This window comes from Eumetopias jubatus, unplaced genomic scaffold (genome assembly GCF_037043125.1).
Source record: "Eumetopias jubatus isolate StellerSeaLion01/CBP00866 unplaced genomic scaffold, mEumJub1_p1.0 scaffold_1, whole genome shotgun sequence".
NCBI classification, from domain to species: Eukaryota; Metazoa; Chordata; class Mammalia; order Carnivora; family Otariidae; genus Eumetopias; species Eumetopias jubatus.
The window spans coordinates 196636698-196658940 of record NW_028274807.1 but is presented as its reverse complement, the minus strand read 5'-3'; the positions used below and the strand labels follow the sequence as shown (position 1 = coordinate 196658940).

The window sequence follows — 22243 nt, the reverse complement described above, 5'->3', positions numbered from 1 at the left end:
CACCCCACCCCACCCCTAAGGGAGGGGACTCGGCAGAGAGAGACCTGAGTCTAAAGCACCATCTCTTGGGCAGACAGCGGGACCTACGGCAAGATCTGGGAGGGCAGCACCAGGTGCAACATTGAGAACTTCACCTTCCACAAGGTCCTGGGCAAAGGCAGCTTTGGAAAGGTAAGGGGTCGTTGGGCCCTGGGGCAGCTCAAGGGACCTGGGCCCAGCAAGGGCACCTGTATCCCCACCCTACCTGGCTTCTTCCTGATGGGGTGGGGTTGTGGTGCCCTGGCCCTTTGGCCTGGCTTTCTCCTGCTCACCATCCTGCCTACCCATCAGGTGCTGCTCGCAGAGCTGAAGAGCAAAAAGGAGTTCTTTGCTATCAAGGCCCTCAAGAAGGATGTAGTTCTGATTGACGATGATGTGGAGTGCACCATGGTGGAGAAGCGGGTGCTGGCACTCGCCTGGGAGAATCCCTTTCTCACCCACCTCTTCTGCACGTTCCAGACCAAGGTGCCCGGCTCTGCCACTGTTATTGCCTCTGGAGCCACAGCCTCTCCCTCAGCCCCCCGGGGCAGGGCCACGTCCTCCGCGCCCCCGGGTCCTCCAGGGCAGAGGTGTCCCCTACTTCCTGTTGGGGCTTGCCCCCGCTGGCCCTCAGTAGACAGCCTTCTGCCCTTTACCGTGCCCCTGTTCACCCCTCTTCTCACCGCAGGACCACCTGTTCTTCGTGATGGAGTTCCTCAATGGGGGGGACCTGATGTACCACATCCAGGACAAAGGCCGCTTCGAGCTCTACCGTGCCACGTACGTGAGGGCCCTGTTGCGGGGGGAGCCCACTGCTGGTCTACCATCTGTTCCTTCTTCCCTCTCCCCGGAGAAGCCAGCCTGGGCTAGAGCTGGGGATTGGGAGACTTGGGGTAGCTGGGACTGTCCCCAGCATATGGGAAGCCATGGATGGTGAGCGAGTGGCTGGTGGCACAGCACAGACGTTCCAGGGTCCTGTCCCCTCCGTAGCCTGGGCCCGGGCAGCCTTGCAGATGGTGATGTTGTACAACACAGGCCCCTGGTGTGTGGCCCCCAGACTGGCATGTACCCCCCCAACTGTGTGTGTGTGTGTGTGTGTGTGTCTGTGTGTGTGTGTGCACGTGTGTACATCTGTATAAAGGTATACACTCTTAGGACAGAGAGTTGTCTCATTTGGAGCTTTTCCTTCATCATTTTCTTTTTAGCCTTGTTTGCCAGCCCGTTCCTGCCTGATACAAGATGTGCTTAATCAGGCCCAGGTTGTCCATGGAGTTATTTGCAGCATTTCCTGACCCTGGGGGCAGGGATGGGGGCCCAGGGAGAAGCAGGAACTGGTCACAGAAATCCCAGAACACTTTGTCTCTCTCTGTCCTCCAGGTTTTATGCAGCCGAGATAGTCTGTGGACTACAGTTTCTGCACAGCAAAGGGATCATTTACAGGTGCCGGGGGGGCGGGGAATGGGGGGGTTTTAGGAGGGAAAGCTCCAACCCCATCGTATCCCCCAAAATGCTCTGCGTGAGGCCCAGCCCAGCCATGGCCCCATCTCCACTCGGAGTCAGGCTTTAGTTGGGTATTTGCCTAAGCCTCCTACTCCATTGCTCGGATTCCTGTGGCCCCTCTGCTGAGGCTGGCCCAGCGCCAGGGACTGGGAGCTCGTTGCCCATACTTGGCGCCATTGGCGGGAGCGCGGAACTGCCTGGGACGCCTTCTCCCTTCCTGGGAGCAATCAATCTTGCTCCCAAGCCCCATCTGAGCCGTCAGTAGGGCCGGCTTCCATCAATTCTCGCCCAATAAATGACAGTCCCATCCCGCAGTGGATGAGTACAGACCCCATCAGTAAGGCTGATGCTAAGCTCTGGGCACTGATGTGGGACAAAGCCGAGATGCGTGGTCAAGGGGAAATGGAACCCACGGGACAGTGTGGATCGAATGTTGGGGCTCGGGTTTGACAAGATGCTGGGGGGAGCCGCAACTGTAGTGTGCTTGCCCGTGCCTAGGACCGCTCTGGGGCGGGCCTGGTCACCGAGGTTAGTGAAGATGGACTTCTGCTGTTTGCCCTTTTCTAGTACCCCATGTGCATCTATTATCTACTGAAACCACAAACTGTATAAAACAGACATGGTCCCTGCCCTTATGGAGTCAGGCAAACCTGAGCCCAGGGCCACATCCGTGGCTGACCGCTAGGTGACCCTGAGCGAGTGACGTCGCCTCTCTGGGCTTCAGTGTGGGCTTTAGGAAGTCAGGTGGTGTGTATCCAGCACGTGGCACACCAGCAGGTGTTTCGCAGGAAACGCCTGTTTTTAGCACCTCTTTCTCCTTCGGCTTCCTTTTCTCTTTCTCGTTCCCTCGTCCTCCCTGGGGGAGGTCCTAGGCTCACAGGGTTGGAAATGGAGGCACGGGGGCTGGGAGGAGAGGAGGGGAGCTGGCCCCCGGTGACTCCCTTTCCTGCCCCCTCTCAGGGACCTCAAGCTGGACAACGTGATGCTGGACCAGGACGGCCACATCAAGATTGCCGACTTTGGGATGTGCAAAGAGAACATATTTGGGGACAAACGGGCCAGCACCTTCTGCGGCACCCCGGACTACATTGCCCCTGAGGTGAGTGGGCGTGCTCCCGGCCACCAGCCCGGTCCGATCCCTTGCGTCAGCAGGGTTGGGAGACCGTCCCGGGCCACGGGTGGGAGGACGAGGAAGCCTGGCCAGGCCTCCTGCTCGGGCGCTCCTCTCAGCTCTGGCCCCCCTCTCCTGCCCCAGATCCTGCAGGGCCTGAAGTACTCATTCTCCGTGGACTGGTGGTCCTTTGGAGTCCTCCTCTACGAGATGCTCATCGGTCAGTCCCCCTTCCATGGTGACGATGAGGACGAACTCTTTGAGTCCATCCGTGTGGACACACCACATTATCCCCGCTGGATCACCAAGGAGTCCAAGGACATCCTGGAGAAGGTGGGAGACTCTGGGCCAGGCTGGCTGGGGCAGGGACCAGCAGACATGCGGGTCATAGGTAGGCCAGGAGCCCCTCGTCTCTGGAATGGCAGCCTCACTGCTGCTCTGGTCCTAACACGCTGGGGGTATTGCTCGCTCTCCACGTTCCCAGGAGCTCCTGAGTCCGCTGCACCGAATCAGCCTGGTACAGTGAGCACGAGCTTAGGGTCAGGAGACAGACCTGAAGCTGAACTCTGAGTCTGTCTCCTTATCTGCCAAATGGAGGCTGTGGGAGAACCTGCCTCGCAGAGTTTTGGGGAAGGGAACATAAATATGTGGTGCTCGGGTCTGTGCCAGGCAGATCTTAAACACCCAGTAAACACCACTGCTTTTGCTCACGGGCCCAGGGCAGAAAGTCCTGGCAGGCCTCCTGCATGGCCTGTTATGTCTGGGGGACCCAGGAGGGTAGCAGGCCAGAGAGGACCCTCTCGGGTCCAGAGGCCCTGGGCTGGGCTACAGGGCTGGGCTAGACCCGCCTGGACACCCCTGGGCCTGCTTGGGGTTCGCTGGGGCTCTGGATTTCCCAATGTCCTCGGGGCTAACCAGGGCCCCTGCTGGGTTGCAGCTGCTTGAAAGGGATACAACCAAGAGGCTAGGAGTGAACGGGAACATCAAAATCCACCCCTTCTTCAAGACCATCAACTGGACTCTGCTGGAGAAACGGGCCATGGAGCCGCCCTTCAAGCCCAAAGTGGTAGGTGATCCCGCTCCTGTGGGGGTCACCCACTTGCTGTTGCTCTCCACTGCCTTCCAGGCCCTGCCTCTCCTCTCTCTTCACTTGCATGTTTTCCTCCTCTCCATTCTTCCAGCAAGCCTGCTTCCTTGGCAGCCCCGGCACCTTCTGTCTCTGCCTCTACCTTTGTGTTCTCACCGCAGCCCCCCCCAGTCAGTCAGTCAGTCAACAAACAGTGGGAACTGTAGGTCCAGCCACCCTTCAGTAGAGCTTCTTTAATGGCGCTGTATGCAGGGGACTATGCTTTGGGAATCAGAGTTAAGGCTTCTCCCTCCCTCCATTCACCCAATCCATCTTCCAATACATCTTGGAAATGCTGAGTGCCTCTTGGGTGCAAAGCACAGAGCGGGAGGCGCAGAGCCAGAGGAGCTGCAGCTCCTCGGAGAGATAAGAAGCTTGCTCACTGATGATGGTTTATGATATAAGACAACAATGCAAGAACTGTCACAAGACCACACATGATCAGTTGTCACCAGGGGAGTCTGTCAGCAGGAGCCCAGATGCAAAGAACAGAGTGGGTCTGAGAAGAAGCGGGGATATGGGTGGGGCGGGGAGGGCAGCCGGGAGGCATTCCAGACGGAGGAGGGATGTTCCCACAGAGGCCCGGGATCTACAGAGGAGCCAGCAGGAGAGCAGAGGCAGGTTGGGGCCAGAATTCTCAGATAAGGAGTTGGACTCTGTGGCCCTTCTCTGACCGCAGCTCTTCCCTCTGGCTTTCTCTCTGTCAGGACCCCCTGGCAGCTTGTGTAATGTGCCCCGCATTGTCCCTTGAGGCCGGAGAGCTTCCCCAGCTCCAGGGAGCTCAAATTCGGGGGCCTGCTGGGCCGGGCACCTTATTACTGGGCCAGGCTGGCTGGAGGAGAATCACACAGTCTGCTCGCAGTCTCTTGCTTTTGATAGAAAGAGGGGTAGATTTCTTTCTCTGCACCAGAAAGCACAGGGCAGGTGTGTGGGTCCGTGGGAAATGGTCGGGGGCGTAGGGCGAGCTGTCCAAGGGGACCTCCACACCAGGAGTGCACACGCCGGGAAATGGGCCCAAGGCTGCCCGTTTTCAAAAGAAGCCAGAAATCTGGATTTTTACATCAAATTGCCCAATTTTAAAATGACTGGCTCAAATCACATTAAAACCCAATGCCAGTCAAAATGATTGTACCTGCCTGCTTAGTTTGGCCTAAAGGCCACCGGCCTGAGATCTCTTCTATTCCCATTTCATTGTATCCTTAGAAGCGGAGAGTTGGCAAACTTTTCCTGGAACAGTCTGATGGTACATATTTTAGGCTTTGCAGGCCAGACGGTCTCAATAAAGCAGCCGTAGAAAATATGTCAACGGATTGGTATAGTTTTGTATGAATAAAACTTCAGTTACGGACACTGGAATTTGGGTTTCATCTCGTGTTTACATGTCTTAAAATATTAATCTCCTTTTTGATTTTTTTTCCCTAAGCACTAAAAATGTGAAATCTGTTCTTACAGCTCTTGGGGCCTATAAAAACAGGTGGTGGGTGGGGTTTGCTCATGGGCTGTCGTTTGCTAGAGCCCCGTTCAGGACGATGCCCACCTCTCCTTATCCAGGCCCAGGGCTCTTTGTTGGCTTCCTTCATCCCCTTGGGGGGATGATAAACTGTCCAGCTGGGCTCCTCTTTGGCTGTTGGGAGAGACTCTCTTTCTGTTCTCACTCTCTCTCTCTTTTTTTTTTTTTAATGCAACTTAGTTAACATATAGTGTATTATTAGTTTCAGGGTAGAGTTTAGTGATTCATCAGTTGCATATAACAGCCAGTGCTCCTCACATCACGAGCCCTCCTTCATGCCCATCACCCAGTTACTCCATGCCCCCCACCCACCTCCCCTCCAGGCACCCTCAGTTTGTTACCTAGAGTTGAGTCTCTTATGGTTTGCCTCTCTTTCTGTTCTTAATAAGGCCAGCTCTGGCCTAGCCCAGCACCACAGGGATTCTGAGGTGTGTGGGAGGCAGTCTTGGGAACTTGGGGACCTTTGGAGGGCCACCCCTTGGGTCCTGCTCATGTGCCACTTCCCTCTGCCCGCAGAAGTCCCCTGGAGACTACAGCAACTTTGACCAGGAGTTCCTGAACGAGAAGGCACGCCTCTCCTACACTGACAAGAACCTCATCGACTCCATGGACCAAACAGCGTTCGCTGGCTTCTCCTTCGTGAACCCCAAATTTGAGAGATTCCTGGAAAAGTGAGGCTTCCAGACATGCCCCCCAACCCACCCCAGCCGGGGAGCCTGGGTCAGCCAGCATGGCCTGCTCACACAGCCTGGGCAGAGCAGGCTGGGCGGTGTCCCCATTCATCGGCACCTGCCCGCCTCCCACAGTCAGCAACAGTGTGATTGTCTGGCTTCTGCTGCTGCTGCCGCCTGGCCCCCAAGAGGGGCCTCAGCTCCTGTCTGACTGGGCTCTTACGGTACTTCTGTGAACTGTGTGTGAATTTGCTTTTCCTCTGCCATCAGAGGGAAATTGTAAATCCTGTGTTTCATTACTTGAATGTAGTTATCTATTGAAAAAATATATATATACACACACACACATATATATATAATAGGGCTGTATATATTGCTCAGTAGAGAAGAAACGTATGGGGGACTGGTGATGTGTTGATTTAAAAAAAAAATATATATATATATATACACACACATACACACACACACACACACACATATAGGAACAAAAAAATGAAAAAGGATCACAAACTCTTTGAACCGCCAGGTTCTTTTATCTGTGTGTCTAAATAAACACCGAATGGTACTGACCTGGCTGTCGGGACACGTCTGTCCCAGGAAGCTGCTCCCACCTCTGGCAGCTCTGTCCTGGAAGCTGAGTAAGCTGTTAGCGACAGACACAGACCCCTGGGTTTTCATGCAAATGTGTTTGTTTTTATGGGTTTCCTGTGGCTCCGAGGCCCTGGGCCTGAAGCAGAAGGCTTTTCTGGGTGGCTGAAGGGACCCCTGAGTGTGTCTGTGGGGCAGTGATTGGGAGGAGGTGGGCCCAGCTGCAGACAGTGTGTCAGGAGAGTGAGGGCGGAGAGGCGTGAGCAGAGGCTCAGAGGCTGGCCCAGACTGGGGAAGAGGAAGGAAATAGAGCTCAGGCCTCAGGCCCATCTGGATTCAAATCCCAGAGCAGCCAAAAGATGTGGGCATGTCAGTCGTCTTAAGCCTCAGCTTCCGCATCTGTCAAAGGGGGCAAGGCAACGGGATGCCAGCTGGGACCCCACATCTCACTGTTACGTATCCCTGTCCCTGCCACAGAAGGGTCTGTGTTAGTTCTAGAAGCTACTTCTCCAGAGTCCTTGTTACCTGGGGAAGGGGAGGGGAGCACGGAGGGAGAAGAGGATGAGAAATGGCTGAGTGGCCGTATGGAGGCTGAGGGCCACGCCCCCGTGTGCCCGCAGTGCCCCGAGGACAGGGGCTCCACGACTCAAGAGGTGGCGGCCCTGAGCCCTGAGCCTGGGCAGCTCTCCCTTCCCACCACCTCAGTGTCTCCCACTCTCTGGCTCCCCCGCCACCCCGTCTCTGTTCCCCTGCTCTCCGGGGTCCAGGCCTTCTGGGCCAGCCCCTGGCCCTCCAGCCCTAGAGGTGGGCCAAGTGCCCCGGCGCCTGATTGGCTGGCCCCGACAGCCAGCAGCAGACTTCCAGCAAGTTCATTTTTCTGGGCTGAGGTACAAGTTTCCAAGGCTGGGGAGAGGTGGGAGGAGATGGGGTTGGTGCGGGCCAGGGGAGGGGGCTGTGGGGGTGGGCGGGGCAAACTCCCTAGAGAGAATAAAGCCCCCCTCCCCTCTCCATCCACCAGCCGTCCGCTTCAGGAAACACCCTCATTGAATCCCTGCTCTGCCCTAGGGCAGGGAAAAGCCCGGAAGTGAGGCTTGGTCCCTTGGGCTCACAGTCAGGTGGGGGAGCCAGCATGGCATGGGCTGTGCTGGGGCACCCCTGTCCCCGACCTCTGCTGCGATACACACAGGCGCCAAGAGCTCCCCTGGGGCTGTCCAGAGTGGGTTTAGAACAAAAATACGGTTGGTTGGTGTTTGAATTCCCCATTGTCTGTCAGCTCCAAGGCAGAGCCTCGCACCGAGAACCCCAGCTTCCTCCTGTGTGGAGAGGGGTAAGTGGAGGGCATCAGGGAGAACATGGTGCCCAGAGTCAGGAGCCTGGAGTTTGAGTTTCCACTCTGCCATCCTCAAGTTTTTCACTGGGACTCCATTCCCTCATCTATAAAATGAGACAATCCTGCTGCTCTGAGGAGCTCCTGGTTCTGGGGACCCCCTTAAGGACGGATGCTGGTACCCCACGGTGCCAGGCAAAGCCCGAGAAAGGGCAGAGGCTGGGCCTGTGAGGCCCACCTCAAGCAGCTGGGGGACGGCGACGGGGAAGCAGCCTCCGGATGCTGCCCAGCTGCCTGGGAGGCTGGAGGCTGTTGCCTCCAGGCCTGTTCTCAGAGCTGGGGAGGTGCCAGGCCTGACCCAATGGCCTCAGGAAATGCCTCTTGTGGCTGGGCCCCGAGCCACATTTTCCCTGGAATCTGGAGGTCCTCTAGAAGCAGGCAGCCTCCTCCCCTCCACCTACCAAGCAGGTGTGCAAACAGCAGAGCCGTTGGCCCCCACGGCAAGGGCCGGGGGAGCGCTGTGCTCACTGCACACCAGGCCCCACCGTCAGAGCTGGGCAGGGTAACACGGATGCAGGAGGGCTTGGGGGGGGGGGGGGCAGGAGCATGGGCTCTCCTGTCAGATGGCTCTGGGTTCAAATCCCTCGTGTCCCTAGTTGGTGACCTCAGTGAGTGACAACCTCCCAGAGCTTCAGCTTCCTTTTCTGTCAAATGGGGATAACCATGCCGCTGTGTGTGGGAGACGATGAGGTCTGTAAGTGTACCCCACGGACACACAAATACGCTTTGTGATCAGCAGCCACTGTGACTCCATCCCCTCAATGGGATGAAACGTGCTCAGGACAGAGGGCCTGCCAGCCGGGCTTCTCACTGGACTACAGGGGGGTGCCACTTGGCAGTTTGGATGAAAACCTACGAGGCACCCGCCCCATGTCCCAGCCATCCCCCTTCTTAGGCAGAGCTGTGCAGAGGACCCTCACCCACAGGCCCCAAGAGGCTGGCCCAGGATGCCTGGCATTGCATGGACTAATTGGGAAGTAAGCAGAAAGCCCAGCAGTGGGGGAGCTGATTGGATACCAGCAAGGCCAAGGGAGCAAAACGAGCAAGTTAGAGAGAAAGGTTCAGAATGATTCCACCCTGTAGTTCCATGTGCCAGCTTAGGAAGGCACCCAGAGGTCTGGAAGCACAGGGCGGGGCTACAGAGAGGGGTGAATGAGTGAATGAGTGAGCGAATGACCGCGCAAGTCCCTTTAAGGCAGTAGCTCTCAAATCCGGTGTACTTTGCGTACGGAGGAGACATGGCCACCATGCCAAGTTCCAAGCAGCAGGTCTCAGTGCTGGCGGCACGTTGGAACCCCCATGCCTGGGCTGCCTCTGGTCTAATAAAATGGTGATCTCCGGAGGAGGACCCGGCCTCAGTATTTTCAGAGCTCCCCGGAGGGTCCAAGCTGCATCAGGATCGAGAGCCAGGAATCTGCATTTTGCCCGGTCATCCAAGTGAAGTCAGGAAACGCTGCTCTGAACAGGCCACACCCTGGAAGGCAAAGTCACCAGCCTGTACCTCCCAGACCCGGGGTCCCAGAGGTCCCCGGGCAGAAGGCCCCGACTGGCTGGGCTTACAGCGCCCTCTGGTGGTCATCCGGCTGACGGGCGCTGCTGCCGGCTCAAGCCAGGGAGGACCCGCTCCGCACTACATACTGTGTTGTGTTCTTAACCCACCTCTGTGTCATTAGTCCCTGGGGAAAAGTTCCAGCAAGCAGGTGTCGGAGGACCATTTTGCAGAGGCTCAGGGATGCGAACGTTATACATCTAGATGTTTACCCTGACCTTTAACAGGGTCCTGGGGCTAGTCCATATCTCCAATCCAGTCTGGCATTCATCCCAACATTAGGGTCACATTTCCTCAATTTATTCTTTATTAAGGTGTGCACAGCTGATATGAGCTGGGAGGTTTATCGCAGGTTTTAATAGCAGGAAATAAGGAGGTGTGTCGCATTTGCCAAGGTGGGAGGGGCTAGTGGGCTCCAGGACTTCCCTTTGATGCTCTTGGTCAGCAGGCTGGGGGTTTGCCCCTCTGCAACCCACCACGTACCTGCCTTCTCCTTGGCCCCTCCAAGCTGGCTGGGACCTGGCTCCCTCCTGCACCCTGACGGTACCCAGCAGGGGACCTCAGGTTGCCCTGTGTGAGGCTAGAGGCTGAAAATCCAGTTTTGGTTCCTCTGAGTCCTGACTACCCTCCCAGGCACCTCCTTATCTCCTTGATGCTGGCGAAGGGGAGAGGCACACAACTGAAAAACGGAACCTGGTGGCAAAGAAGGGGCAGAGGAAGACCCCCAAAGGTGGGAGCCAGGCCTGAGTCAGTACAGCCCAGGTGAGGCCAGACCTGTGAGGTTGGGGGCACTGGGCTACTCCCTGGATCTCTCATATGATCGAATCCAACCCTCGCCCGCTGTAGCCTCAGTGATTTGAACCTTTGGAACTTTAATACCAGTCCCCAAATCAGGCATTTTCAGCAGCCTTAGAAGACCCCCCAGTTTCTTCTCTTTCCCTGCCGAGAAATACATATTCCAAAAGCCCTGCCATTAGCCGCTCAGCCCACATTAAGCAGCATGCAAAGCTCAAAGCCTTCTGCGGAAGGTATTTTCCTTACTCATTTTCCTTACACCATCCTGTGCCTCCCTCTCTGCTCCCCTGCCCCTGCTCTGGTGCAGGGAGGGGCCCAGGGTGATGAGTAGACACAAGCAGGGGAGGCTGCCAGTCCTGCCTTGTGGACTTAGCAGCGGCGGGTGACCAAAGTCCAGGGATCTCAGAAGACAATGTCCACCAGCTGGTGAGTGGCAGAGGCCCAAAGCCTCAGCTGAGGGTTGGGACCCCGTTCAAGAGCAAGGCAGCTGCGGCTGGCAGAGTCCAGTACAAACCTGCCATCCAAAATACTGGCCAGGCCTCTCCAAGCAACTTCCTGGGTTTTAAATTATGAATTCAGAAACAATTAAGTGAATTAGGCGCACTTTGCGTCAATAATAAGTTAAAAATAACACACTTCACAAAAGGCTTGCGTTGAATTGAAAATGGATCTTGTTAAGCTTAAATATTCTCGAATGCTCCGTTTGGAAACAATGTATGTTTCCAAAAAAAAAAAAGATTGTCTTTACACCCTGGTTATGTTTGTTGATAGCTGGGTATCCAATGCCCCTGTTTTGATCAGGTGAGCAGGTGACAGTGCTGATGACCAACTCATAGGATACATGTGTGGAGCCCCAGCTGGGTCTACACCTGCCTGCGCATCCCCAGCTGTTCCTTGGCCTCTCTGAGCCTCAGTGTTTCACCTGTAGCTTGTGTGTAACCTGCCCTACACGGCTGTGAAGCTGCTGCGTGGAAAACTCTTCATGCAGCTTGGCACGTGGTGGCTACTCAGGAAACCTAAGCCCATTGTTCTTACTCTGAGCTTGTGAACATTTTACTCCGTACGTGTTTGTCTCCTAACAATGCTCTGAGTACAAGGCATGGCTGGGCGCTGGTTAATAGTGTCCAGGAATCGTGTAGAAAGGGAGGGAACAGAGTCTCCCTGGGTTGAGAGCGAGGAGCTGCGGCCCGTGAGTGAGAAGTCGGCTCCAGACCCGGCAGCAGGGTCCTCGCTCCGCTCCGGCCCTCGCTGTGGGCTCTGAGCTGGGAGCCAGCTCGACAGCAGGAAAATGAGTGTCTAAGAAGGGTATGAATGGCGAGTGGGTCTCAGGTAGATTTAAATTATGAAAAAGAAAATTTGAATGTCAAATGCCACCATTCTTGGCTCAAATTAAAGCCAAATGATATGAAAGGCAGTAATTATCACTGTCGTGAAATTCCATGGGAAGTTAAGACTGCGGCAGAAAGAACAGCCAGCGACCAGGGATTTCGCTGCCCCCTCTTGTTGGGTCTTACAGCCCACACTAAAGTCTCCCCTCAGCCCTCATGCCCCTCCCCAGCATGTTCCAAGGCAGAGCTGGAGGCCCTGCCGGAGGCTCCCAAATGCTTGCGCTGCAGGTGGCATAGGGGCTGTGGACAGGCTGGTTGCACTGATGTTTCTAGAGTAGCTACTGAGGTCAGATCCTGCGCTGGGGGCTTTCCTAGTACATTTGTGGTCCTGATCGGAGATGAAGGCTGGACTCGATTCATTCTGTGAGCATTCAGTAACTGCTGACTGCATCTTGGGGCCTCTGCAGGATGCTGGGAGCAAGGAACAGGCCTCATGGTCTCTTGGGGGAGGCAGGTGCAGAAGGAGCCAATGACCGGGGCTTGGGGTGGGGCGCTCACTGGGTTGTGGGTACACAGAGGACATGCTGGCTCTTCCTGGGAGAGCAGCAGGGACCAGGAAAGGCCTTCTGGAGGCAGAGAGAGACATCTAATCTAGAGACCTATAGAACAAGTAGGTCCCTGCAACACCTACAGTCTGCTAATTGCTGAAATGTGAAGAAGCTGTGGGTCCTTGTTAGCGAGGCTGGGGATGTACATTGGCCCCCCTCCCCCTGGAAGGCAATTTGGCACTCTTTGGGCGTACTGAAGACCCAGAGTTTTTGTGCTGGCGAAAGTCATGGTGGTGACATTGAGAGTCACGGGTGCAAGAATGTGCATTGGCTCGTAGTCTATGAAACACTGAGTTGGATGTAGCCCGAATGTCCTCGGCAGGAGACAAGATCAGGAGCTGCAGGTGAATTTGGGCAGCAGAATACTGGCTCGTCTACTTTCTCTGTGGGAGAAAGCCACCTGCGTCAATGCTGATAAAATCTCAAATCCCCGTTGCAGGCAAAGCACAATGGGGAAGGACAAGTGTGCAGGGTGATGAAATCATGCAGCCCGAGCTCAGGCGGCACTTCTGTGTGAAGTGCAAGTTCACAGAGCAGTGGTGGGCATGTTGGGCCAGGACCCTGGCCACCACTGGAGGGCGAGGAAGGGCTGGAGGGTACCCCAAGGGCTGTAATGTTTTGCCTCTTAAAGCAAATGTTTTATGTATGTAAGGAAAACCTTTAGAGGTTCATAGAACTCAGTGGAGGGTCTGTGGATGCTATTTTAATCTCTGTGCCTATCTTGACGTTCAGAACGTTTCATAATGTTTAAAGGTGTTTTCTAAAGGTTATTTATTTGAGAGAGAGAAAGAGAACGCGAGAGGGAGGAGGGGCAGAGGGGGAGAAGCAGACTCCCCGCTGAGCACGGGGCCTGCCCCGGGCTGATCTCAAGACCCTGAGACCCTGACCTGAGTGGAAATCGAGAGTCAGACGCTCAACCGAGTGAGCCACTGAGGCACCCCTAGAGGTGTTTTTCAAAGAACAGCTAGGCGTTCTGTCTCTTGACCTGACTGCTGTGACCAGGTATCTCTTTAGAATGATTTGTTAACACTGTATATCTGTCCTATGTGCTTTTCTTGATGGAGGTGACAACTCAGTTTTTAAAAGTTAAGAAGAATGAGCGGGTGAGATGCTAGGTTCGGAGAAGCAGTCCCCGGCAGAGGGATGGGAAAGAGCCGAGGCCTGGGAGCTGGGCAGAGCTCTGTATATGCAGGGCCCAGGGCTATTTGGTCTCCTGAGTGGCAGTCCTGCTCCCAGCCCCCGCCTACCTGTGGTGGGGCCCTCTGCTCCCCACCTGGCAACGGGGCCAGACCTGATTCAGCCCCAAGCCTGTAAGAGGCTGGCTAGAAGGTGAGCTCTCCGAGAGGGACACCAGCTGGAGGTAAGGGGATGGCTTCGAGAAGTGGTTCAACCAGCATCTGCTGGGTGTGTGGCCTGCAGGTGGGGGTCACTAGGAGCCTGGCATGTCTTGGAGTCGGGGGTGGGGTGTGGCTGTGCTAATGGGCAAGGGCAGGCAGGAGAGGGCAGAGCGGCCCTGGGGCGGAGGCACAGAGGAACACTCCACACGGTTTCACTGGTGGCTGTCTTTAGGAGCTCGGTAGGTTTTCCCGGACTTTCGGAAGGTTGGGGGAGACCCAGCATGTGCAAGGGTGACAGCAAAATTGCATTACTCTGGAGGAAGCAAAAAACAAGCTGCAAGCGGCAAAGGTTGGGTTCTTAAAATTTGGTGTTCTTTCTGCATCTGTGATGGGAAGTCAGAGCCTGGGTGCAGGGCGGGGACAACACAGGGGAGCCGGTGCCCCTGACTGACATCAGCCGGATGTGCAGTGATTGATCTGACAAGTAATCCTATTAAGAAAATTCTCAGACATAGAGGAAAGTATAGAGGATTCTGCCCCAGACTGAGAAATAAAACATGAGAGATAAAATTGCCCCCCTCAGACCTCCCTCCCGAGCACACAGCTTCTTCCTTTTGTCTGTGTTCTTCTGGAGGGACCAGAACCTGCTTTCAGAGTGAGGAGCACTTCTCTGCGTCCCTGAACATAGTCTGGGGAGTTGTTTTTAAGCTTCATATGAACAGTATCTGTGTACCGAGGACCCTTCTGCCCCTGGATATCCCCTTGGCATGCTTTCAAAATTGATTTTTGCCAAGTCCTGTAGCTCAGGTGCATTTTTTCTTTCTGTGAGCGCTTTGAAATTCACATACCATACAACCCACCCACTTAAGGTGTACAATTTAGTGGTTTTCAGTGTGTTCATGGAGTTGTGTGACCATCACCACGATCCGTGTTAGAACCGTTTCATCACCCAAAAAGATACCCCATACCCTTTAACCACTACCCCCAATTCCCCCATACCCCAACTCTAGACAGCTACTAATCTACTTTCTGACTATCGATTTGCCTATTCAGGACATTTCAAATAAACAGAATCATGCAATATATAATCTTCTGGTTAAAGCATTCCTTTTCGTGGTTGTATATTCCATCATACAAACTTACCACCATTTATTTATCCACATAAATGATATGGAATCCTGCTTTCAGCCAAGATAGAGTAAAGGGACTGGATTTACCTTCCTGCCTGAAAAAAACCTTAAAAAACAAGATAAAATCAATGAAGCAACAGTTCTCACGATGCTGGGCATCAAGCAATGAAGGTTAGTACTCCCTGGGAGATGGGGAACAAAGGAGGTGAACCCTGTGATTGCCGTCGCTTTATTGCCCGGAGACAGTCTCCAGGCTGAGGATAGAGAGGGCGAACACAGGTGGGGCCCAGGGAGCTCCCCAAGTTGAGAAGAAGAAGCTGGAAGTTCAGGGAAGCCAAGGTGGCTAGAATTCACAGTGTAGCCCACGGAAGATGAGAGAGAGAAAAGCCTGTAGAGCTGCTGAGGATCTTCTCCGCGTACTCAGCTGAGTGCCCATCGCTACAGGCGTGTAGGGAAAAGACCCAGGGCTGGGGGAAAGAACCCTCTGCGTGGATTAGAGCTAACGATCCTCAGAACTCACACAGGTTAGGAATAGGGCCTGTTCCTAGAAGCCCAGAATGGAGAACCTCATGATTTGGGGTTTACTACATAGAGTAACCAGAAAGTACATCTTAGAACAAAGCCTGATAATTTTTATGGGAATTAAAAAAAATAGCCAGTGCTCAATCAGGTAAAATTCAGGGGCCCCTAGGTGGGCTCAGTCGGTTAAGCATCTGGCTCTTGATTTTGGCTCATGTCATGATCTCAGGGTCATGAGACTGAGCCCCGGGTCAGGCTTTTCATTGGTCATGGAGGGGGCTTAAGATTCTCTCTCTCCCACTCTCTAAAAAATAAATAAATAAGGATGAACCAGAAGATTACACAGGATTTAAGGATTTCGCAATCCAGAACACATCACCAAGAGAGAAAGCAATAAATATAATTCCCTTATGAAAGGAAGAAATGTAGAGGGGGTGGGGGAGGAAGAGATTTCTCCTAGCCAGAGATCTAAGGAAGGCCATTTTCTAGGTAACTCTCAGAAGCATGAGAATTCAGAAATATCTCATTAAGAAAGGCTGCATCTGATTTGTCGTTTGTTGACAACTCCTGATGAAAATATTAAATTTCTGGTGAAATATTAAAATTTCTCTTTCTGCTTCGCCCCCCCTTCTGTTACTCCACTGTGTTTGAGGCAGAAGGGAGGAGCGATAAGGGCTGGAGAAGCAGCAGAGTGGGGGCAGACCGTGTGCACCACCAGGGTACGGAGATTAGCTATCTCCAGAGGTGGCTGGTGAGAGCGCGAGCGGCCCTGGAAATGATGATGGTGCTTCGGCCTCTGTGCAGCCTTCTCGGTGTGTGGGGGATGCCGGCAGAAAGTCGGAGGACTCTCCAGTGTGGAGGTTCAGGACCCTGTGGAAAGTCTGATGACTCCAGATTGGATTTAATCTCAGACTTCCGGTGCTCTCTGCGTTTATTTCATCTTGGTCTAGCTAACTCCTTTCAGAGACTTCTAGCCTGCGTTGTCTTTGCGAAGGAAAACCACACGGGAACGGCTTGGGGCCTAGGGCTCGATGTCTGTGGAGATCTCCCATCTGTTCACTAGCCAGCTTCCGGAAGCCCTGGGCCTGGAAGGTGAGGACTGGGGCCGGCTCCCCTTTGGACTCCTCTTTGCACAGAACCTGGGCAACAGAAGGCATTCAGTAAAACGCTGGAGAAGGAAAGGAAGACGTTCTTCTTCCTGCAAAAGTAAAACTGGAAGTCTTTTCAAGCATAATGACGTGAGCATTCAAGGGCATGTCACTGCACCCCCTCCGTGAGGCCTCTAGTCAAACTTGATGTTTACTGTTGCCCAGACGGGCTGTGCCCTCCTCTTGGAAGGCCCTCACGCACCCCCAGGTTACACACAGCTCACTCTGTCAGAATCCAGTCTGTCTCATAGATGCCGCCTCCTCCCGGAAGTCTCTTCTGGTTGCACCCCCCACCCACCCCCACCAAGCTCTGGCTTCTTCCTCTTTGGTCCCTGTTCTCTTCCTGGGCCAGACTGACTTGTGTTTTCCTCAGCCCTTAAGTGTTCAGGCACCCGCCCAGACGGGGGAGGGGTAGGAAGCAGAAGAGGAAGTGGGAGAGAACCAAGAGAAGCTAGGCTGGAGCTGGGGCTTGGACAGTGCCAGGGAGATGGTTTCAAATGAGGCTGGAAGGGGGGCAAGAGGAGGCCATTCAGGGCCTCAGCCAGCATCTGGGCCTCATCCAGTGGGAGCCGTGGGAAGGGGGTCATTGAACAAGAGAGTGCTTGTGCCAGGTTCTAGAAGGTTCCTTGGGCTGCCACACAGAGAATGAGCTGGGGGCATGGAAGGAGGTCAAGAGGCAGCTGGAGGCTGCTGACTGTCACCTGGGCAGGGAGAGGTAATGGAGGTCTGGCAGGATGAGGCAGGAGGTGGCACATTGGGGTCACTTAGGAAGTAAACTCAAGAGGACCTGGAGTTAGTGGGGGAGAGCCCTCTGCAGTCTCACGGGAAGAGGGGATGGGGGTTGCTGCCTGAAAGCTTCCTCTTTGTTCCAGCATGTCTCTTGCAGTTTCGGTGCTGTGTGACTGCCAGGAGGCATTGCTGCAGCCCAGGGTCTCTGGTCCATGAGTCCATCCCTCCCTGGCCCTGCAGGTGGGGCGCAGATTCCTCCCCTCGCAACGCAACCCAGACCTCTGCAGAAGGCCAGACTGGCTAGCTGCCGAGCCAGCTAGCTTGAAATTCCAGGTTGGGTCCAAACTTTAGACCCCCCCCTCCACCCCAACTCTTGCCCTCATGGACCCTGGCTTGTCTCCAAATAGTCTCTCCTGGGGATGAAGCTTCTCATCCAGTTCTGAGTTGGGTGGTGGTTCCGTCAGCCTTTTGAGCACGGAGCTGTAGTGGTAGAAGCCTCCTGAATTTAAGGCATGGCATAAGGACAGGAAGTGTTTTAAAACTCTGGTCAGCTGCCCCCCACCCGCCACCCCTGCCACAAAAAGATGTGACAAGCATATTTATCAAATGCTCAGATCTGGAGTCCCCAATGGGAGCACACAGACCGGTCACGTATAACTCGTGAACCGATAAACTCCCCCTCAGTGCAGGGATGGAGACTCAGGCCGAAGCAGCTGGTACGCCGTGAACTTGGCCGATGTGGAGGCTGTTATGCACTGAACCATGTCCCTCCTACACTCCTAGGTTGAAGCCCTAACCCCCCAGTGTGGCTGGATTTGGGGATGGAGCCTCCAAGAAGGTGAGTGAGGTTAAGTGAGGCTAGAAGCATGGGACCCTGACCCCACAGGATTAGTGCCCTTAGAGAAGAGACCGCAGGTGCACGCTCGCGGAGGGAAGCAGGCCACATCTACAGGCCAGGATATCGCCCTTCACAGAAACTGGCTGGCACGTCCATCTTGGGGCTCCCAGGCTCCAGAACCGTGAGAACTTAGTTTCTGTTTTTTTTGTTTTTTTTTTTTTTAAATATTTATTTATTTGACAGAGAGACACAGCGAGAGAGGGAACACAAGCAGGGGGAGTGGGAGAGGGAGAAGCAGGCCTCCCGCCAAGCAGGGAGCCCGATGTGGGGCTCGATCCCAGGACCCTGGGATCATGACCCGAGCCGAAGGCAGCCGCTTAACTGAGCCACCCAGGCGCCCCCAGCTTCTGTTGTTTAAGCCCCCAGCCTGAGGCATCTTGTGGTGGCGGCCCGAGCTGACTGACACAGAGGGGCCTGGGCCCACTCCCTCCTGCTGACACTGTCCCTCTCAGGTCCCAGAGGGGCTGGGAGCAGGACACCTCCTGGGTCAGGCCCAGGCCATAGGGCCAGCTGTAGGACGCTCAACGCTGAGGACAGCCCTGGAAAATTCCCCCAGCCTTTCCTGCTGGACCCAAGGCTCATTCTTCTCACGACTGTGCCTGGCCCAGAGCGTGTCAGCAGGGACCAGCACAGACGCACACCCTGCGTGCCCCGCCTGGGCCACGAGCAGCCACTGCCTCAGCCTCTTTGCAGCACCCAACGGGGGAAACTTTCTTCCTCTTGCCCTAGGGGCCGTGTCTGGGTGACGCCCTTTCTCTGGAGTGGACAGTGGGAGCGGGAGGCCTGTGGGGGGCCCCACTGAGCTGCCACTTGGGGCAGGGGAAGGAGCCTTAGGATTGTACCTTCTTCTTCCCACTTCCTATGCTTAGTTATTTTCTGTGATCTATACTTCCAATCCACAGATCCATAACCCCCAGATTCCCAAGGGTCAGTGATTTCTGGAATCCTGCCCAGGGCACTTGCCCAGTGTCCCCTTGATCTCCTATTACCTCTCTTCCTTCCCAGAGGGGGACGGAGAGGGCACAAGGGAGCCCCAGGCAGGCCATCCTCTGGGCGGGGGGGAGGGGGGGGCGTGTAGCTGGAGCCTGCCTCTGAAATGCTTCAGTTATTAAAGTAATACCTTCCAAAACCCTGGAGCCTGGAGCCTGGGAAGCAGGAGAGGCTGTTTGAGGTGGTGGTTTTCCTTGTAATGGGACCTGAGTCCCTACCTACAACACGCCATCTGGGAGGGAATCTTCGGTGGGGTCCGGGGGTACCGCTATCACCCCAGCTCTGCAGCAAAAGGTGTCTGTGTGGATCTTAGGCCCAGGAAGCACAGGGTCTTCACTGGGGGGAAGGAGCATTCGGCCCCCCCAGCTGCCGCGATGCACCTCCCAGCCCTGTCTCCCCACCCTCCTCACAGCAGAGAGGAGAAGGGAAAAGCTTCAGGCCCCACGAATGAGAAAGGCATGAACACTGGTGAAAGCTGAGTAAGTCTGCTGTCACCTGAGACATTGTGAAAATGTCTATTTCCCGGTTTGGAAATGGGCTAGTTCTGTAAGCTGCCACCACTGGGGGAAGCGAGGCGACGGGTCGAGAGACCACTACGCTTTCCTTGTAACTTCTTGTAAGTCTGTAATCCAAAAGCAAAAAAGATTTTTAAAAATGACAGACCCAGAGGATGGGATAAAATATTTGCAGACCATAAATCTAATAAGGGACTTGTATCCCGAATATATATAGAGCTCCTACGATTTGCCAGTTTGGGGTACTGTAACATAGGACCATAGACTGGCTCGTTTGAACAAACATTTCTTTCTCCTGGTTCTGGGAAGTCCAAGATGGGGGTGTTGGCAGATTTGGTATCTGGTGAGTGTCCTCCACGTTGCATGTGGCTCTCTAGTTATATCTTCACATTGCCTTTTCCTGACAGGTGCTTGCAGGAGGGTGACGTCAGCCCTTCCTCTTTTAAAAGGGCATTAATCCCGTCCTGAGAGCCCGACCCTCATGACCTTATTGAGTTATAATTACCTCTAAAATTCCCCACCTCCAAATACCGTCACCCTGGGGATCATCAGAGTTTCAACATACGTATTTTGAGGGGACACAATCAACTGAATAATGAAAAGTGACCCACAAATGTTGGCGGTGAGGATGTAGACTAAGTGGGCCCCTCACGCGTTACCGGCGGGAATACAAAAGGGTGCAGCCACCAAACCGGTCCTCAAAAAGTTAAAGAGAGGGTCACCAGCAATTCCACTCCTAAGTATATAGAATCTAGTTTATATATAAATCTACCGTTATATAGTCAGAGAAGTGAAAACCTAGGCCCCCCACCACAAATATTTACAGTAACATTATTTATAATAGCCGAAAGGGGGAAGCAATCACGCGTCCACTAACTGATGGATGGATCAATAAAATCTGGCCTAGCCAGACGACAGAGTTTTATTTGGCAATGACACACGGGGGACGCTGGCATGCACGCCAACTGAAAGAAGCCAGAGCAGAAGGCCACACAGTGTATTCTCGTGCTTACGGACACGTCCAGAATAGGCGGACGGATTAGCCACTGAGAGCCGATGAGAGTGGCCAGGAATGGAGGAGGCCGGTGTGGAGCTGCCCGGTAAGGGCACGGAGTTTCTTTTGGGATGGACGTGTCCTGCAGTTCATCGTGGTGATGGCCGCACAACTCTGTCGATGTGCGAAGAGCCCACGAACGGTGCACAGAGGTGGGTGAATTCTAGCCTGAGGCCCGGGCTGCTGCAGGCAGAGCCTGTGCTTCCCGGGTCTGCGTCCGTGGCCGCGGAGGCCAGTTCCGGAACACAGCTCCCTGGCCCAGGGCCAACGGGGTTATTCCTGTGCCCCTTCCTGCATCCTCACGGCAGCCCTCTGAGGCTCTGCCAGCCCCATTTCACAGATGAGGAAACTGAGGTTTGAGGAGATGAGCCCTAGGGGGTGCCGGGGGGAGCAGCACACTGGCAGGGCTTCGGCCGGGCTTTGTCACCCTTGGTCAGGCTCTGTGAGTTGCAGCCTCCTTTGAGCGGCTTGGGGACTGTGGAAAGGACCCCCCCCATGCCCCCTCCAGCCATGTCACGCGGTGACTGTGCAGTGTGAGGTAACGAGGACCCCCGCCTCCTGTCTCCGCCAGCTGGGCTGGGAGGGCCTTTCACTGGGACCAGGAGTGTGTCCTGTAGCAGGTGTGGGGCCGGCTGACCTCAGCCAGTACTGGGCAGTGCGGTACCAGGCAGTGCGGTACCAGGCATGGCCACCAGGTGGCACACCCACCACGGCTGTGTATTTCCTTGTTCTATGGTTTTACTGTTCTTATTTGGATTATACAATAAGGGGTATTAGAATTGTGTCAGGACCCAGAGCTCTGGCTGCGAACTGTCCTCCCCTCTACCTCACTTTCCCATGCAAGAAGAGCGGGCTTGACAGCTGCCCCCCAGCCCCATGTGGGCCTTGTGCAGCACCTGGCACCCTCGGCCCGCCTGGTGCTTGCCTCGACCTCCCTGCCTAGTGCTGGTCACCTCCAGCTAGTGCTAGCAGGCTGGGAAGCCCTGGCCCCGAGGTGGACAACAGGCCAGCCCTGCTCTTGGCTCCTTCTGGAACTGGTGGTGTTGAAGGCGGGCACACGGCCCCCAGTACAGCCACACCAGGCTGAGGGGCTCTGTGAGGGGCTGTTCACCCTCTGTGGGTTTGACTATTTCATATTGCTGGAGCAGATAGCTGCACGGGCAAGCGGACATGTCTACAAATGCGTCTCCTCCTCCCCAGGGGCGATGAGAATTTCCTGGGGCCCCCACCAGTGGCCGGGAGCATCCAGTCTCTCCCCAGCGTTAGTGCGTCCTGGGCCGGGTTCTGCGCGTCTGGCCACAAGCGAGGCCTCCGGCGGCGGAGCGCGACCAGCAGAGGGCGCTATAATCCTGCGGTCACGGGAATGAGAGACCCAGCGGCGTCGGCCCCTCTAGGTTTGACAAGCTCCTGGGCCGTCAGATGGGATCCCAGGCAGCAGAGGCAAGGCCCGGGAACCTGCGCTTTCGCAAATCGAGGGGAGGCAGTTCTGCACACGGGATTGAGAACTTCTGGGTAGTGGTGCTGGGTGGGAGCCGGGCCTCCCGGTTTCCCTTGCCCCCTGCCGCTCTGTTGCCACCCAACCTTAGGGTCCCCTCCCCCAGGACAGGGACTGCGTTTCCCTCTGCTCCTTTGAGGTTCCTGGTTCGGGGGGCATATGGGGAGGAGCTGGGCCTATAAGCAAATGCACTTCCCTGCCCGGGGAGACCTCTGACCGCAGGGCTGTGGGGCCTTG

At 55.2% G+C, this 22243-nt stretch overlaps 1 protein-coding gene across 3 annotated transcripts in view; it reads left to right on the top strand.

Moving 5' to 3' along the window:
* Nucleotides 1-6505, top strand: part of PRKCD (protein kinase C delta) — a 28930-nt gene extending 22425 nt beyond the window's left edge. For all 3 annotated transcript variants that reach the window (XM_028124340.2, XM_028124339.2, XM_028124338.2), the window contains exons 12-19: nucleotides 74-171; nucleotides 331-504; nucleotides 707-798; nucleotides 1396-1458; nucleotides 2479-2617; nucleotides 2774-2962; nucleotides 3567-3695; nucleotides 5782-6505. In XM_028124340.2, the coding sequence (XP_027980141.1) occupies nucleotides 74-171; nucleotides 331-504; nucleotides 707-798; nucleotides 1396-1458; nucleotides 2479-2617; nucleotides 2774-2962; nucleotides 3567-3695; nucleotides 5782-5940 (1043 nt within the window). In that variant the 3' untranslated portion in view covers nucleotides 5941-6505. The remainder of the gene's footprint in view (nucleotides 1-73; nucleotides 172-330; nucleotides 505-706; nucleotides 799-1395; nucleotides 1459-2478; nucleotides 2618-2773; nucleotides 2963-3566; nucleotides 3696-5781) is intronic.
* Nucleotides 6506-22243: the final 15738 nt, after the last annotated feature.